General features: G+C 42.0%; 1 protein-coding gene across 1 annotated transcript in view; it reads right to left on the reverse strand.

Moving 5' to 3' along the window:
• The window catches only part of LOC116642618 (tubulin alpha chain-like), a 45829-nt gene extending 27454 nt beyond the window's left edge, over window positions 1-18375 (reverse strand). The window contains exons 1-2 of the mRNA XM_032421098.1: window positions 18295-18375; window positions 17037-17177 (exon numbers count right to left, since the gene is read on the reverse strand). Coding sequence (XP_032276989.1) covers window positions 17037-17177; window positions 18295-18375 — 222 coding nt within the window. The remainder of the gene's footprint in view (window positions 1-17036; window positions 17178-18294) is intronic.
• Window positions 18376-18892: the final 517 nt, after the last annotated feature.

Below are 18892 nucleotides of genomic sequence, written 5' to 3' on the forward strand. Positions count from 1 at the left end.
TTCAATATATATCTATTTGGTCTCTAGTATGTATTAGGCACTGCACTAGAAGCTGAGGACAAGACAAAGCCCCTCATAGAGTTCACATTGCCTTTGGGGAAGAGACACAATGTTGGCAGAAAAATAAAGCCAAGTGAGAAGGTTAGAGAGTAATGAGGAGTGCTATTCTACCTGATGTGGCAAAGGTCTCTCTGATTTGGAGGAAGAACTAAACCACATAGGTGTCTGGGAGAAGAGCAGTCTAGGCCGAGGGAATGGCTAAAGCAGTGTGAGTGAGGGAAAAAAGCAATAGAAGATAGTCAGAGACAGAGTGGGACCCAGATTGTGTAGGTCCTTAGAGGCCATGTAAGGAATTTGGCTTTTTCTCTGAGTGAGACTGGAAGTTGTCAGAGGATTCTAAGCAAGTCATGGCACGATTAGACCTTTGTTTTAACAGGGTCCCTCTGGCCTCTGTGCTTAGGATAGACTGTAAGAAGGCAAAATGGAAGCAGGCAACCAGTTAAGTAGCCCCAATAATAATCTGGGCAGGAGCCCAGGGTGGTAGCAGAGGAGATGGTGAGAAGTGGCCAGATTCTGAATAGGAGAGGAGGTTTTGATGGATTAGATGTGGGTTGTGAGAAAAAGAAGAATCAATAATGACTCCAAGGCTTTGGGACTGAACAACTGGGAAAATGGAGTGGATGCCAAGATGAGGAACGCTTTGGGAGGAGCAGGTTCAAGGGTGATGAGGAGAAGGGAGACCAGGGCTTGCTTTGGACATGTTGAGTGTGAAATACCTATTAGGCATCCAAGTGGGGAACAGAAGTAGGGAGTGAATCAATATGCATAAGGATCCCACGGTGGGAAGGGAGCAAAACTTCCAACCCAGATTCTCAAAGAAAAACAATTTTTAAGATTTTATTTTTAAGTAATCTCTACATCCAACATGGGGCTCAAACTCACAGCCCCAAAATCAATAACCACACGATCCACCAACTGAGCCAGCCAGGCACCCCTGGATCTTCAAATTTCTATATTAGGGAATCCAGTCTGGGTAGACAAGAAGTGCCTGACAACAGCTCAGTGGCAGAAAAGGACACTGAGACCCAAAACAAAATCACCTTGAAGAAAGCAGTCTAGGCTAGTGGTGCAGTTTAAAACAAGGCCCCCAGGATGCCTGAGTGGCTCAGTCAGTTAAGCGTCTGCCTTTGGCTCAGGTCATGATCCTAGCGTCCTGGGACTGAGTCCTGCGTGGGGCTCCCGGCTCAGCGGGGAGCCTGCTTCTCCCTCTCCCTCTGCTCCCCCTGCTTGTGCTCTGTCTCTGACAAATAAATAAATAAATTCTTTATAAATAAATAAATAAAATAAAATAAAATAAAATAAAACAAGGCCCCAAGTATTGATGTGGGACCACAGATCGTGCTCCTGCATAAACTGGAACTGGAGACTGGAAGCCCATTAGAGCCTAGCCATCCAAGCGCGCGCGCGTGTGTGTGTGTGTGTGTGTGTGAGAGGGAGAGAGAGAGAGAGAGAGAGAGAGAGAGAGAGAGAGAACCTGGCCTGGGAGACCTGGTTCCCATTCTATGCCTGGAGGGGGACCACAACCACTCTGCCTCACTCCCCCATGTCCCAGTTTGGAATCTGTAAACCTCCTAAGATTTTGGACAGTTTGCGAGCAATCCTAATAGGAGGACGAGCAAGCTTTGAGAGGAGTTCACAGTGTAGAAATCGGTGTCTAATTGGATTGGGAGGAGTGAGGGACAACAAGGCTTTGAGTTTTCTATCTCTGGAGCCTGGGCTGGTAATCATGATAGGAAATACCAGAGGAAGTAGGGGGTTACTTCTGCTTATTTTTTTGACATAAGGCTGAAGTAAGATTGTTTTTGGCTTTCCCGTAGAGAGTTCTGGATACTTTCAGAACCCGCAAATTGCGAGGGCTAGTTAAGTAAGTAGTAAGTGGTGAGTATGGAGATGTGGAGCTCAAGAGGAGCTTGAGGGTACCATTGTTGTAGGGCTTGTCGTGCAAACACTAGTAAAATTTCTATGTGATCAACCTTGTAATCCATGTAAATTATATACCTTAACCCATATAAGAAGCTTATTGTGTTTTCCACATTTACGAGACACAGGAAATTCAGATACGCTCTCAACTTCCTCAGAGACTTCAACTTCTCACATCCTTCTCTACCGTATGATTTCTTTTACCCATCTCTTTCACTCATTTCCGAAGGCATACCAGCCACTCCCAATCTCTTCTATGTCCTTTAAACTCCGAATCTACTCTTACCTGTTCACTCATAGCAGATAACCTAGATTCCTAATTTAGTGATACGATTAAGGAAGGGATCTAACCTGAGATCCAACAGCTTTGTTCCCATCCTCAACAAAATGTCTCTGTTTCTTTCTTGTTCCTGATATTATTCGTTCTCTTATCTCATTAGGGTCCCCTCCAATTTTATTAATACTAATCCCATGCACTTGTGCCCTAGTTTTTATTCCTGCTCACAGCCCCTAGGATCTTGCTTTATAAATAACCCCTTTTTTTGACCCTTCACTCTTTGTCTACACAAATTAGGACAAATTAGGACTAAACTACCATAGTGTCATTTCCTGCTTGAGTTACTACCCTGTATCTCTTCCCTTTTAGTCACACTTGTGCTTTTCTTTCCATCCTCCCATCCACTTCTTAGCTCTAATAAGCATCCCCACCCCACATACTGCCCCCTCATCACGATTTCAATTTTAACCATCCCAGTATCCAATCACCACCTCCACTTTTCCAGCAAGAGGAAGCCAATTCCAACAATGCTTCTTTAGTGGGACTGACAAACCATTGACCCTTCCACCTTTTTACTGTCCTTTACCCCCTTGTGTCCTCTCATCTCTCCTTTCATGGTCCATCACTATAATTATACTCTTGCTTACACCTGCAACTCCCTTGCTCCATTTTCTTTGTTGTGCTCACTTAGCAAAACCTCAAACCTGATTAAATCTAACCCTGCCTACCCCAGGCCTGCAGGCATGGCTGTGGCATGCTGACAGAGCCATTTACAATTCATGACTAGGAACCTCCAGTGGGCCTTACGTGGCTCAGCAGTCATAGTGTATTTCCCTTAGTCTCTTCACCTTCCCACTCTCCAAAAAGTCTTTTGATATCTTCTTCACAACCCTCAACCCCCCCAAATTTCCTCCCCATTCCCACTCTCAGTTCATAACTTTGCATCCTGAGAAAATAAATGCAATCAGAAGAGACTGTCCACAAACCCTCACCAACTGTTAAAATATAACTTTCAAAAAGTTAAAATTATGACTCATACAAATATAGAATAAACATATGGCTATGATTTATTAACTAAGAAACCAAAAAAAAAAAAAAAGAAAGAAAGAAAGAAAGAAAGAAAGATAAAGCTGTTGCAAAGAACACTTGAGGAATAGGAGTTGATCTATTTCATCAGGAAACGTGTTTATAAATATTCAAATAAGACTGCTAGGTTAGATGCAAAAGTGGTTAATACCCTACAAGGCAAAAAACAAAACAAACAACAAAAAAAAACCAAAACCCCAGGACCTATGAGGTTCTCTATTCCCCAGGACAGAAGTAATTTGCATTTCTGTCACACAAGAACTGTTTGCACCGTTATAAGCTTTCTGTAGAAACAGAATTGCAAAATATCCTCATCAATAGTAAATAGAAAGTGAAGCAAAGGTATCTGCCCCACTAAAATCAGGTAATCCCCAGAAGGCCTGCTCGAGCTCACAGGAGTACAGCTAAAAAAGATACCTAGTAATCCTGGTTGCCTATTTCCAAATTTGGGATGACTTTTCTTAACAAGCTACCTGTTCGTGACTTAACCCATGTAATCTTGCCTGTCTTCTAGCTACTAACCTGTCCATGTTCTTATTCGAGGCCAGTCTTTCCACTTGGATATTATGTCCCATCTTTGCCCATCCAAAGATAGTAGTCTAGTGATTCTCTTTTCTGTCTCCTGCATCAATTTCCCCCTCTATTCATTGTTTTCTTTTAGTATAAAGACATACTCTTCCATCTCCAAAACAACCTCCTTTGATTTCACTTCTGCCTGTGGCTACCATCCCATTTTTCTCCTCATCTTGAAAGCAAAGAAATATCTACAATCACTGCCTCTAGTTTCTCTCCCCCCATTCCTTGAACCCACCGGAATCAGCCTTTAACCCTCACCCCTTCTCCAACACTGCTCTTGTTGAGGTTGTCCATGACCTCCACATCCCCAAATCCAAGGGTCAGTTCTCAAGTTCTCATCTTATTGAACCTATCAGCATCATTTGACACTGCTGATCACTGTGAAGCACTTCTTCACTTTCTTCACTAGGTTTCCAGGACTCTTCTGGTTTTTTCTTCCTGGTTGCCCTTTCTCAGTCTCCACTGTTGTTTCCTATTGGTTCTCCTAAATTCTTAATGTCAGGGGCTCAAGGTCTCATTCCTATCCACCAGCTCCTTTGTTGATCTCATCCAGTCTCTTGGTTTATATACTCTCCATACGCTGATACATACATATGTCTCCAACTTGGAATGCTTTCCAGAATTCCAGACCTTTATATCCAAGTATGGCTGCCTTCAGCTCAGGTCATGATCTCAGGGTCCTCGGATCCAGTCCCGCATCAGGCTCCTTGCTCAGCGGGGAGCCTGCTTCTCCCTCTGCCTGCCTCTCCCCCCTGCTTGTGCTCTCTCTCTCTCTGAGAAATAAATAAATAAAATCTTAAAAAAAAAAATTACACTTCTCTACTTAAAGCCTTCTCATGGCTTCCCATCTATGGGAGCTATCTCCGTGATGGCTGCCATCATTTCCTTCAACTGCCAGCCCATCATGGACATACAGCCCAGTCAAGCTTGCTCTCTACCCAATGTAACCACTGATCTGTTTTCCATCTCTATAAATTTTCCTTTTCTGGACATTTCATATCAATAGAATCATATATGCAGCCTTTTGCATCTGGCTTCTTTCCCTTAGCATGTATTTGAGGTTAATCCATGTTGCAGATGTATCAGTATTACATTCTTTCTTATTGCTGAACAATATTCCACTATATAACATATTTTGTTTAGCCATGCATCAGCTGATGGACACAGGATGTTAACTGTGGGGTTTTTTGTTTGTTGTTTTAAAGATTTTATTTATTTATTTGATAGACAGAGACACAGCGAAAGAGGGAACACAAGCAGGGGGAGTGGGAGAGGGAGAAGCAGGCCTCCCGCAGAGCGGGGAGCCCAATGTGGGGCTCAATCCCAGGACCCTGGGATCATGACCTGAGCTGAAGGCAGACGCTTAACGACTGAGCCACCCAGGCACCCCTAACTGTGGGTTTTTCGTAGATGTCCTTTATCAGGTTGAGGAAGTTCCCTTCTATTCTTAGTTTGTGAGAGTTATCATGAATGGGTTGGATTTTGTCAAATATTTTTTCTTCATGTATTAAGATGATCATGTGGGTTTTGTCCTTTATCCTATTAATATGATGTATTACATTAATTGATTTTAGGATTTTCCACCAACAGTGAGTTCCTGGGATAAGTCCTATTTGGCAATGGTACATAATCCTTTTCATATGTTGCTGGATTCAGTTTGCTAATATTTTGTTGAGGATTTTTACATCAATATTCATAAAGTATATTGAAGGGTAGTTTTCTTTTCCTGTAGTCTTTGGTATCAGGATAATACTAGCCTTATAAAAGGAACTAGGAAGTATTCCTTACTCTGTTTTCTGGAATTGTCAAGTATTGGTATTATTTCTTTTTTTAACATTTAATAGGATTCACAAGTGAAACCATCTGGGACTGGGCTCTTCCTTGTGGAAAGATTTTGGAACGTTAAATCATTTTTTTTACTTGATATAAGTCTTACTCAGATTTTCTCTTTCTTTTGAATTGGTTCTGGTAATTTTTGTCTTCCTAGGAATTTTTCCATTTCCTTTAAATTGTCTTTTTGCTATAAAGTTGTTCATAATATACCCTTACAATATTTTAATTCTTAAAGGGTAGACACTGATGTTTTTTATTCCAGATATTGGTAATTTGTGTATCCTCTCTCCCTTTTTCCTTGGTAAATCTACCTAAAAGTTTGTAGCTCTTTTCAAAGAACCAACATTTGGCTCACTGATTTTCTGTATTGTTTTTCCTGTTTTTTATTTTTATTTCTGCTCTAACCTTTATTTCCTTTTCTGCTTGCCTTGGGTTTAGCTGCTCTTCTTATATTTTACTTTCTTTTTTTTATTCTTAATTTTTTACTTTCTTAAGGTAGAAGCTTAGGTTATGGATTTGAAACTTTCTTCTTTTCTGACATAGGTCTTCCTCAAAGCATTTCTTAGCTGCATTCCATAAATTTTGGTATGTTGCATTTTCACTTTTACTCAGTTGAAAATATTTTTAAGTTTCCTTGGTGGTATCTTCTTCAACCCACGGACTATTTAGAAGTCTGCTTAATTTCCAAATATTTTGGGATTTCCCATATTTCTCTCTGTTGTTGATTTTTTTTTTTTTTTTAAGATTTTATTTATTTATTTGACAGAGAGAGAGATAGCGAGAGCAGGAACACAAGCAGGGGGAGTGTAGGAGGGAGAAGCAGGCCTCCCATCAAGCAGGGAGTCCAATGTGGGGCTCTATCCCAGGACCCTGGGATCATGACCTGAGTTGAAGGCAGATGCTTAACTGACTGAGCCACCCAGGCGCCCTCTCTGTTGTTGATTTCTAATTTAATTCTACTGTAGTCAGAGAACATAGTTTGCATGATGTGAACTTTTTAAATTTGAATTACTTTAAATTTATTGAACACTTATTTTATGTCCTAACATATGATCTATTCTGGAGAATGTTCCATGTGTGCTTCAAAAGGATGTCTAGTCTCTGCAGTTGTCAATCAGAGTTCTATAGATGACAATTAGGCCAAGTTCGTTGATAGTGCTGTTCAAGTCTCCTAGATCCTCACTGATTTTCTATGTAGTTGTTTCATCCATAATTGAGAGTGGGGTATTGAAGTCTCCTGTTTTTCTTTCATGTATTTTGCAGATCTGTTATGTACATATGTATAATTATTATATCTTCTTGATGAATTGATCTCTTAATCATTACTAAACATCCCTCTTTGTCTCTAGTAGCATTTTTTTTTTTTTTTGTCTTAAGTCTATTTTGTCTGATTTTATTATAGTTACTCTGGCTCACCTATAGTTACTATATCCTAGTAAAATCTTTTTTCATCCTTTTACTTTTAATCTTTTAATTTTTTTTAAAGATTTTATTTATTTGACAGAGAGAAAGACACAGCAAGAGAGGGAACACAAGCAGGGGGAGTGGGAGACGGAGAAGCAGGCTCCCCACCGAGCAGGGAGCCTGATGTGGGGCTCGATCCCAGGACCCTGGGACCATTACCTGAGCGAAAGGCAGATGCTTGGGCGCCTGGATGACTCAGTTGTTAAGCGTCTGCCTTCGGCTCAGGTCATGATCCCAGGGTCCTGGGATCAAGCCCCACATAAAGCCCCACATCGGGCTCCCTGCTTTGCGGGAAGCCTGCTTCTCCCTCTCCCACTCCCCCTGCTTGTGTTCCCTCTCTCACATTCTCTCTCTCTGTTGAATAAATAAAATAAAATCTTAAAAAAAAAAAAAAGGCAGACACTTAATGACTGAGCCACCCAGGCACCCCCCTTTTACTTTTAATCTATTCATGTCTTAGAATCTAAGGTGTCTCTTGTAGACATCTTGTATTTGGATTTTACTTTTTTATCCAGTCTGCCAATTTCTGCTTTTGATTGAGTTGTTTAGACCTTTCACAATTAATTACATTATTGATGTGACTTGACTTATATTTACTATTTTGGTAATATGTCTCTCTTCCTCCTTGACTGCCACTTTTTGTGTTAAATAAATATTTTTAGTGTGCCACTTAATTCTTATGTAGATTTTTAAAATATTTTTTTTAGTTATTTTCTTAATGGTTACTATAGGGATTATAATATACATCTCAATATTATCTATTTCAGATTAATACTAACTTAATTTCAGTAAAATATAGAAATGGTCCCAATATAACTCTCTCTCTTCCCCTCCTTTGTGCTATTATTATATATCTCACATATATCTTTATAATAATTAATATTAGTTATATTTATAATTGTTCATTGTCATATATATCACATGCATATATGTTATAACCCATCAATATAGTGTTATAATTATTGCCTTATACAATTTCATACCTTTTAAAGAAATTTTGGGAAGAAATAAAATATATATTTATAGAGTCTCTATACTAACCCACAAATGTACCATTTCCAGTGCTTTTCATTTCCTTCTGTGGATTTGAGTTACCATCTGGTGTCCTTTCCTATCAGCCTGAAGGACCCCTGTAGCATTTCTTGTAGGGCAGCTCTACTAGAGACAGACAGACTCCCTCAGATTTCTTTATCTGGGAATTTTTGTCAGATATAGAATTCTTAGGTGATAGTTTTTTTCTTCACACTTTGAATATGCAATTCCACTGCCTTCCAGCCTCCATTGTTTCAAATGAGAAATTAGCCATATATATTTTTGGCATATAGATATATCTATAAATAGATGATAGATAGATAGATAGATAGATAGATAGATAGATAGATAGATGCCCCATTGTACATGATGGTGGTTTTTTCTTGATGCTTTTTAAGATTTTCTTTCTTTTTTTTTTTTTTTTAAAGATTTTATTTATTTGACAGAGACACAGCAAGAGAGGGAACATAAGCAGGGGGAGTGGGTGAGGGAGAAGCAGGCTTCCGGCGGAGCAGGGAGCCCGATGCGGGGCTCAATCCCAGGATCCTGAGATCATGACCAGAGCCAAAGGCAGACGCTTAACGACTGAGCCAGCCAGGCACCCCTTAAGATTTTCTTTTTGTTGCTGGCTTTCAACAGTTTGTATCTTGTATTTAGGTGTGGATCTCTTTGTAGTTACCCTAATTGGGTTTGTTGAGCTACTTGGATATGTAAATTAATGTTTTTCATCAAATTTGCCTAGTTTGAGGACATTATTTCTTCAAACTTTTCCTGACTCTTTCTCTCTGCTCCCTTTACACATATGTTGTTTTTGTTGTTGTTATTGTTTTAAAGATTTATTTATTTGGGAGAGAGAGAGTGTGTACATGTGATGGGGAGGGGCAGAGGGAGAAGGAAAGTCTGAGCCACCCAGGTGCCCCGGGAGAGGGAAAGTCTTAAGCAGACTCCCTGCTGAGGGCTGAGCCCAGGTGGAGCTCAGTCTCATGACCCTGAGATCATGACCTGAGCCAAAACCAAGAGTTGGACATTAGTATGTATGTATGTATGTTGGTATGTAAGATGTTGTCTCACAGGTCTCTGAGGCTGTGTTCATTTTTCTTCATTTTTATTCTTTTTATTCTTCAGTGGATAATTTCTATGAATCTCTCTCTAGTTCACTGATTCTTTTCTTCTGCCATCTTGAATCTGCTTTTGAGACCTTCTAGTAAATTTTTCATTTCAGTTATTGCTCATTTTCTCTTCTAGAAATTACATTTAAAAAATTCTTAATACTGGGCACCTAGGTGGCTCGTCGTTAAGCGTCTGCCTTTGGCTCAGGTCAGGATCCCAGGGTCCTGGGATTGAGCCCCACATCGGGCTCCCTGCTCGGTGGGGAGCCTGCTTCTCCCTCTCCCACTCCCCCTACTTGTGTTCCCTCTCTGTGTCTCTTTCTGTCAAATAAATAAAATCTTTAAAAAAAAATTCTTTCTTTATTTGACACAGAGGGAGAGATAGTGAGAGAGAGAGAGAGCACAAGCGGGGGAGCGGCAGGCAGGCAGAGGGAGAGGGAGAAGCAGGCTCTCTGCTGAGCAAGGAGCCCCATGCGGGACTCGATCCCAGGACCCTGGGATCATGACCTGAGCCGAAGGCAGACGCTTAACCGACTGAGCCACCCAGGCGCCCCTAAAAAAAAAAAAAATTCTTAATACTTTCCTTATTAAGCATCTTTATTGATTCATTATTGTCCTACTTCTTTTGATTCTTTAAACATGATTTCTTTTAGTGCTTTGAACATACTTACAATAACTGCTTTGATGTCTTTGCCTGCTAAATCCAACTCCTCGGGACGCTTAGAAATAGGTTTTTTTTTTTTTTCTTAAAGATTTATTTATTTGACAGAGAGAGACAGTGAAAGAGGGAATACAAGCAGGGGGAGTGGGAGAGGGGGAAACAGGCTTCCCGCGGGGCAGGGAGCCCAATGCAGGGCTCGATCCCAGGACCCTGGGATCATGACCTGAGCCGAAGGCAGACGCTAAAGGACTGAGCCACCCAGGCGTCCCTAGAAATAGTTTCTATTGACTTTTACTTTTCCTGAGAATGAGTCATACTTTCCTATCTCTTTGCATATTTTATTGAAAACTGAATTTTTTAAAAATAATATATTGTAGCAACTCTGGATCCTGATTTTCTCTCAAGGCTGTCTTTTGTGTCATGCATTTAGTAATTTGCCTAGGTTAAACCTATGAAATATATCTCTCTGAAGGGTGTGGCTGCTCCTATCTCGGCTTTTTTCTTGTTTTTATTTTTGTCTGGCTTCATAGGGGTCACCTCTGTGTCTACTTAGCCCCATGGTCAGCCAATCATGGGATGGAAATTACGCTCAAACACCTCAAACCAATAAGGCTTCTGTCCTCTGATAATGAATTTGTTGGGGGGGGCAGTTAGGGGAGCCCATTCAAAGTTCAGGTTTTTACTTTTATTTTCCATTGGGCCCTTTCACAGTTCCTTTATGCATGAATCCTCAAGGTCAGCTAGGAGTATGTGATGATCTTGGACCTTCTGTTCTCAGCTGTAAATGTGTGCAGTATCATCCAAGAATGCACTCACCCCACCACCACTGTAACTTCAGGGTAGTAGAACCATTGGCCTGCTCCTGGTCCAAATCAAGTGAGCCCTCTCTGGCTGGGGCAGCAAAGCTGCTGGTCCTACAGCATCTCCCCACCTTGGCAAAATCTCCAGGTGACTGGGCTGGGCGGAGGGCTGGAAAATGGGAGCCTCCCCAGGTGAGGGTGCCACAGATTCCCACTGTTAGTACTGAATTTTAGCAGTTGTTCAAGCAAAAGCACTCCTCATATTGTTATATACCTTTGATCTATCTCCAGAGTGCTAAAAATGGTTGTTTTCATCCATTTTTTCCAGCTTTGTAATGGCTTTTTAAGGGAAGAGGATTTGCGGGGCGCCTGGGTGGCTCAGTTCTTAAGCATCTGCCTTCGGCTCAGGTCATGATCCCAGGGTCCTGGGATCGAGCCCCGAATTGGGCTCCCTGCTCAGCGGGAAGCCTGCTTCTCCCTCCCCCACTCCCCTTGCTTGTGTTCCCTCTCTTGCTGTGTCTCTGTCAAATAAATAAATAAATAAATAATCTTAAAAAATAAAAATAAAAAAATTTAAAAAAAGGGAAGAGGATTTGCCTACCCCTTCACTCTGCCATAGCTGGAAGTCCCACCCTCCTCAACAAATATTTGATGAATAATAAGTGACTAAACACTGCGTAATCCGTCTGCTACCTCTACCACTCTACTGAAACTGTCCCATCAAAAACGATCAGTTGCCTCCCAGTCACTGAAACAGGTTCTGGGTAAGACAGACCTGGGTTGAATTCCAGTTCTGCCACTTAGAAATTGTGCACTTGGCAAGGGTGCTTATATTCTCCAAGTTTTTGTTTTCTCTTCTGCTCAATGGCTAAAATCATGCCGATGGTGTTATTGTGAGGACAGTGGGATGTGAGTCAGCGTCTGGGTGGACACTGCAGGGTTCCCGCCAACAGTGTTTGTCAGGAGACCCGAGCTCCTGTACAGACCATGAGTCTGGGACGCCTCTTGACCTCTTCATAGCCCTTACACTCGATGGACACATAGGTGGTGGGAACGCAAGGGTAAGATCATGAAAATCCTTTAAGACTGGATCTATTATACACAGTTCTAAGGTATTATTATGCCTTATTATGATGTTCTTCGGGAACTTTTTAAAATCCCTCTCTGGGAAATTTTGGGTATAGTAGAATTTCTAAAAATAGGGAAGCTACTGAAATTACTTCTCTGACTTCTTTTATCCTGGACATTTTAACCATGATACTGTTGAGGGTTTCTGAAAGACAAGGACTACAGATATAAATCCTTCTTAATGAGAAACTCTCACATTTTTAGGTGTTTATTCTTCTAAGAACTAAAGGACATGGCCCCCCAAATCAGAAATAAAGCATCAATTTGGTGGTTAAGGATGGAGAAGAGGGAACATGACCAAACAGAATGCTTGGAATTTGAAATAAAAATAGTGTGGCGAGGCCATCACCATTTAGGGCCTTGCTGAAAGTCTGGTTCTTTCTGCAGGAAATGCATGTTTAAAAGCAGAATAAAAAACAAATGTCTTTCTGTCTTCTTTAAAATTTCTTCCTTAAAAAAATAAATAAATAAATAAAATAAAATAAAATTTCTCCCTTTTTGGCCTTCCTTTAATTAGCGGTGCACTATTCGCTATTATTATTCACTCCTGTTATTTGTTTTTTCCTGTGTCAGCCAGGCTGCCAGCTCTGCAAAGGCAAGGATGGTACTTCTGTGTATCCGCCTCCATGCTCGGTCCTGTTCCTTGCTATCACCTACAGTCAATGATTACACTACGTTCACCCCCTTACTCAGAAACCTTCAGTGATTCTCCCCTGTACTTAAAATGTGGTCCTCAGATTTTTTTTTTTTTTGATTGCATGTTCTTATCAGCAAACTAATGCTTACATATCCTCTAATAGACACACATATAATTTATTTCAAAACTGTACTCCTATCAGGGCGCCTGGGTGGCTCAGTCAGTTAGGGGTCTGCCTTCGGCTCAGGTCATGATCCCAGGGTCCTGGGATCAAGCCCCGCATCGGGCTCCCTGCCCAGCAGGAAGCCTGCTTCTCCCTCTCTCACTCCCCCTGCTTGTGTTCCCTCTCTTGCTGTCTCTCTGTCAAATGAATAAATAAAATCTTAAAAAAAACAAAACTGTACTTCTATCTTATATAAATTATAAGCATCTACCAATATGGGAAGTTTAAAAGGATGACATAAAAAAAAGTATAAATAGAATTTGTAATATCTTCTCTCTGTACCTTGCATACTCCACTCTGGAGACCACTGGTCTGTAGGATAAAATCCACCTTCTTTAAAACACAGCTTTCAAACTGGGGTTTGTTGATCCTTGAGTAACATGGGTTTGAACTGCACAGGTCCACTTATATGTGAATTTTGTCTCAATACAGTACTGTAAATGTATTTGCCCTTCCTTATGGTTTTCTTAATAATACTTTCTTTTCTCTAGCTAACTTTATTGTAAGAATACAGTACATAATACATATAACATACAAAATGTGTGTCAGTCAATGCTTTATGTTATCAGTCAGGCTTCTGGTCAACAGTAGGCTATTAGTAGTTAAGTTCTGGGGGAGTTCAGAGTTGGCGCTCCTAACCCTGCCTTGTTCAAGGGCCAAGATGTTCAGTTCTCTGCTTCACACCGCCACTCACAGTGCTGATGTGTTATCAAGCAATTTATGTCTATGAAAGACTCTCCTTTATAAATACATTAGTAGAAGAGAGATATGATAGATGTAGCCATCAGCCATCAAATCTTTCCTATACTGGTCACAAGTATAGGGCCAAGTGTATACACTAAGGGTCAATTTCCAGATTCCCAACTACAAAATGTACCCTCTCCTGAAAGTGATCTGCCTAGGAATGGCTGGCATTGAGCTGATTTCTTTTTTCTACCTCCCCTTTCCCAATTGCTCTGGCCCTTCACAGCAGAAAGCCACCCCTGAGCCATCTGAACTGTGCTTTGTCCCCAGATGAAGGTATAATCTGAGAATGCAGTATACTTGAGGGAGAATTTCCTGAGAGCCAAGTAAGAAACACCAACAGGGCAGCACTTTATTTCATTCCCTGGACAAATACTGGCAAGCCTCTGGGCTGCGGACCATGGCTATCTTAGAATTAGGAGTCACGGGTGCCTGGGTGGCTCAGCCGTTAAGCGTCTGCCTTCAGCTCAGGTCATGATCCCAGGGTCCTGGGATCGAGGCCCACATCAGGCTCCCAGCTCGACAGGAAGCCTGCTTCTCCCTCTCCCTCTCCCCCTGCTTGTGTTCTTGCTCTCGCTATCTCTCTCTCTGTAAAATAAATAAATAAAATCTTAAAAAAAAAAAAAAAAGAAGTCACAAGTGAGGTGGTGGAAGACTTGTAGGAATATAGTGTTTTAAAAATCTTTTCGTACCATTTATTTATGTATTTTAGAGAGGGGGGAGGAGTAGAGGGAGAGAGAATCCCAAGCCGACTCCATGCTGAGTGCAGAGCCTGATGCGGCGCTCGATCTCACAACCCTGAGATCACAACCTGAGCTGAAACCAAGAGTCTGGAAACCAAGAGTCTTGCTCAACCAACTACACCACCCAGGCATCCCCGGAATATAGTGTTTTTAATTAGAAAATGAAGCTAAACTTTTTCTGACAGAAAATGAGTGTTTAACTGAGTGGTTTAGCCATGTAGGTTGGTTTGCCAATTAAGTGATATTCCACAAGTGGAATGGGCTAGATCTATGGCTCCATGTTTTTGATGAAAATATGCAAAGCACTTATCCGATACACAATACACCAGAAATTTCAACATTTGCAACTATTTCATCTTCTGATGACCACTGCCTTAAACTAACATTCACAATATTCACAACCATGCTTTCCTGTCTCTCCTGTCAGTCCCCCTCAAGCTTCAGCCAAACCAGTCATGCTCCTAGGCACTCTCCCAGATCTACACCTATGTATGTGTTCATGTCAGTTCCTCCCTCGGAAATACCCTTCCCTCCCACCTCCGTGTGTTGAATTCCTACCTAACAGCTGCTTGATCTGAGGCACTAATTAGGTACTGAGGATGGAAAATGAACATAATGATAACCGTGGCCCCATTTTCATAGGATGTCAGAGTCTACTATGGGAGACAGACAGATAAGCAGTGACAATACAGTATTACAGAGCTATGACTGGGAGCCATGAGGTTCTGGGAACTCAACAGGGCCACCCTCTCTTTCCCTGGAGGTCAAGGAAGTCTCAGAGGAAGTGACCAGAAAGCCAAAACCCACTGATGAGCAGGAGTTAGCCTGACATTTTACAGGAAGGGGAAAGAAGAGGACTGATCTATACTGAGAGAACAAAAGTGAGTTTAATTGACAGTGTCAAAGCAATTCCTCTGTGAAGTCAAGATTTTGACCAGGAGAGACATGCTTACTTAACTGTGGGGTCCAGACAGAAATTTCTACCAAGTTTAATCTGTTTCATATTCTTGAGATACTGGTCACATTCTCTCAAAAGCCCAATTTAGAATAGACTGAAAGTCAAGGGAGAGGTCATCTCTATAAAAATTTTCCCTTGCTTTTTTTCCAAAAACAAAATATTTGAACCCCAGGCTCAACTGCTTGGGGAATGGACAGACTTTTTATACTAGGTTCACCAGAAATAATGCTAAATGAATACTCTTGGGAAGTCTGGTAAGTCTGGTTTATATATGTGGCTCTGTTCTAAGTATGGAGGCACCCTCTAAACAAATAAGGAAATAAGGAGAAGCACAGAAGATACAACATTGTTTTCAGGGACTGCCTTGTGCCACAACAGAGGAAAGACTGTGAGGGCTTAAGGTATCTGGTTCCTCACTGCTCCACCTCTGATCCTCTCCCTCACTGTCCTGAGCCAGAGGCCACGAAAGCACCTTCACTGAGGGATGTTCAATTCTCCGCTTCTCCGCCACTCACAGTGCTGATGTGTTATCAAGCAATTTATGTCTATGAAAGACTCTCCTTTATAAATACATTTGTAGAAGAGAGATATGATAGATATAGCCATCAGCCATCAAATCTTTCCTATACTGGTCACAATCTGGTATCCAATAACTCTTCGTTCATTCAAAACAGAAAATATACTCAGCCTGCTAGTTCTCTGATACAGTCCACCCACGCATCATTGCAATGGATTTTTACTTTACTTCTCATCTGTTTTCTTAGTTGTGTATCTTCTTCAAGTGCCCATGTGGAGGGTTAACATTTTCTCGAAACTATTCACTGTGGCAGTAGAATCAGGGAAGTTTCATCCACGAGGGCTTAGTTATCGAAGCACCAAAGGATGTCATCATAAAACACTGACTGACTGTGCAAGTCACATGACATGGACCCCAAGGACTACCTAACCAGCTATGTTCCCACAGATGATATTGTTGGTAAAGCTACTTCATCTTTCAGGAAAGCCATTATAAACTTATTTCAGAATACAAAAATGCATTTTTGCTAGGAAGTTATTATCAATCTCAGGAGGGTCAAAAGTATGTTTGCTAACATTTTTCCATTAGAAATGTTTCCTATCAGTGATACCATGTTTTTCCAGATGGGTGGGCCAACTGTAATTCTGCTCTAAAACTCTGCTTTCTATCAGACCCCTCAGCATTTTCTGATTATGGCCTTTAACAAAGTTTGCAACAATGGTGAATGCAGGTTTGTGCTGAAATATGTATATAGATGCATTTGCAAATGGGTTTAGACCTTTGGGTGAAAAGGGCCTGAAGTCTCCTAAATAGAAAAATCTTCAAGTAAATCAGAACTGACTCAAGAGTTTGGAAAATGGTACAGGGCTTAGTGACCTTATATCAAACCACAGCCAAGGCGACATTTTAACACGTCCCCACTCCCAGATTAATTTTATTTCTGTCACCCTCTTCACCTTTGAAATTCCTTCCATTAAGCAAAATTCAGGAGAACAAATACATTTTGACTTCTGTCCCTGATACCTCCCCGTGTGCCTTGACGAAAAATACAGTTTTAGTTTTCAGCCCTGCACCTGAGAGAGGTGGGGGTGTAATGAAATGAATTATGCCTCCTCTTTTCCCTGAAGCCCCAGGTTTTCCTAAGACAACACCCATATAACACATGCCAGTGTATTTAGGCCTGAGGGCTCCTCAAAACGGAGCCCCTTTTCTTGCAGAGGGTCAGTTTAGTCTCTTTTTAGATAAGCAGATCTGCATGTCAACGCTACCTTGGTGCCAGGGCCTTTCCTGGGCAAAAGGCCGGGCCTTCTCCACCTGCAGCCGACCACCTCTCCTTCCCGGGCAGGGCCTTGCAGCGGCGCGGCGCGTCCAGCAGATGGAGCCGCAGCTGAATTTTCGCGAGCCGCTCTCTACACGGTAGAAGAGTCTGGAATAAACAGGAAGGGGATTTTTTTTTTTTTTTTAAAGCATTCTAATTTTTAACATATATTGCCTTCTATGTCGGGTCAGAGGCTCTTTTTATTTGACTAAGTTGAAAGGCATTTGAAGTTTTAAAAAAATCAGTGATTACGCAATCCCCAATACATGTTTTTTTAGGATTTCCATTCTTTCAAGGGACCCAAGAAACAAGTTTTTAGTAGTATCAACTGTCACAAGGGCATAGTGGTTCAGAAACGTTAGCGGGCAGCACAGGATAAAGAAAGTCGGCCTCGAGAAAACACCAGAAAGGAGTGAGAGGAGCGGGGCAGCCTCCCCAGGCCGCGGCGGAAGTGAGCTCCGTGAGGGGCGGGGCGGGGCGGTGGCTCCGGGCGCCGCGAAAAACAGCGCCGCCTGCCGGTGAAAAGGGAGAGTGCGCCGATCTGGCCCGGGGCTGTGGCGTCGCTACCCGGTACGCTTAGACCGAGCCGACATTCCAAAGTCCGTTGCACTCAGGATGCTGCAGGATATACCCCCTACCCAACGAAACCGAAAGTGATGGGCACAACCCGAGCAGCCTTTCTGTCGAGAAGGGAAACGTGCAGGCCCGTTATGGTTTTGGGGAACAATGTTTCAAAGGGCTTGACTGTTTTTAATGCTTCCTAAAGCTAAAAAGGATAATTGTTATTTAAGACAATCCTAAAGAAGAGGGAAAATAGAACCCGATAGGAGCTCTCTTTCGTTTATCCCAACCTTCCTTAAATTATTTACAAAATATTGTAAGTGGTTATCAGAAGCAAATTGGAAAAACCGGGCAAGGCACTGTGTTTCAAGGTGAATGCTCTTTATCATTTCCCATAACGGCCCCTCATTTTTATTCCAGGATTGTTGCAGGGGTGTTTCTTGAGTCCCTCCTCCTCTCCCCACTTCCCTTTTCTCTTCACTCATTTGACAGGAGCCTCCGCAATCATCTGCTTAGAACACGTCATCATCATCCACTGGGAGAGAGTTGTGGCACCACCTTTCTCCCCCTATGGCTGAAGCCCACAGAAAGAAGATGACGGGTTGCGCTTCTGCTCTTGATCCGGCGCGATTGCCAGGAATTGTAACCTGCAAGATGATGCCAAAGGGCAGCTTCCCCTTTTTTGATGCTGCAAGGAACTTTATGTTGCCCTTCATTAGCTGATGCATTCTCCAGTAGACCCCTGTCCTTCAGTTGCCCAAATGATGCGCTACGTCCCTTCCACTTGCAGAGATTCAGTGCATTAAGTGTAAAAATCGCACAACTCTGTTTTTCTTCCAGTAAGGGAGTAAAGACCCATAGGTGGACGGTGTCCTTTGGATTAGTCATGCTGTTTATCATCAGGTCCCTGTTCTCTGACATGAAAATTCCCATCTCCCATCAGGGTGTAGTTGTAGGCATAAATTATGGGCTCTGGTTCAAAACAGGGCCCTCTCTTTTGTCCAGTAGCACCAGAAACACACTAATTAGGGACCTAATTGGAACACAAGGCTTCTTGAGGGTCCTGGAGAGGGAAGTTGGGCCCCCAAGTCCTGTACTGATGACTTGGGCTGCAGCCTTCACAACCTGGATCCAACCAGATGAGCACTGAGAGCTCAGTGTTTGGAACACAAAGGAGAGCGATGAATATATAGTAACTTAGTGAATCAGGGACAAGATCCAAGAGGAAGCCTGACATTTGTTTAT

The sequence above is a fragment of the Phoca vitulina genome, unplaced genomic scaffold (genome assembly GCF_004348235.1).
Source record: "Phoca vitulina isolate PV1807 unplaced genomic scaffold, GSC_HSeal_1.0 scaffold23, whole genome shotgun sequence".
Taxonomy (NCBI): Eukaryota; Metazoa; Chordata; class Mammalia; order Carnivora; family Phocidae; genus Phoca; species Phoca vitulina.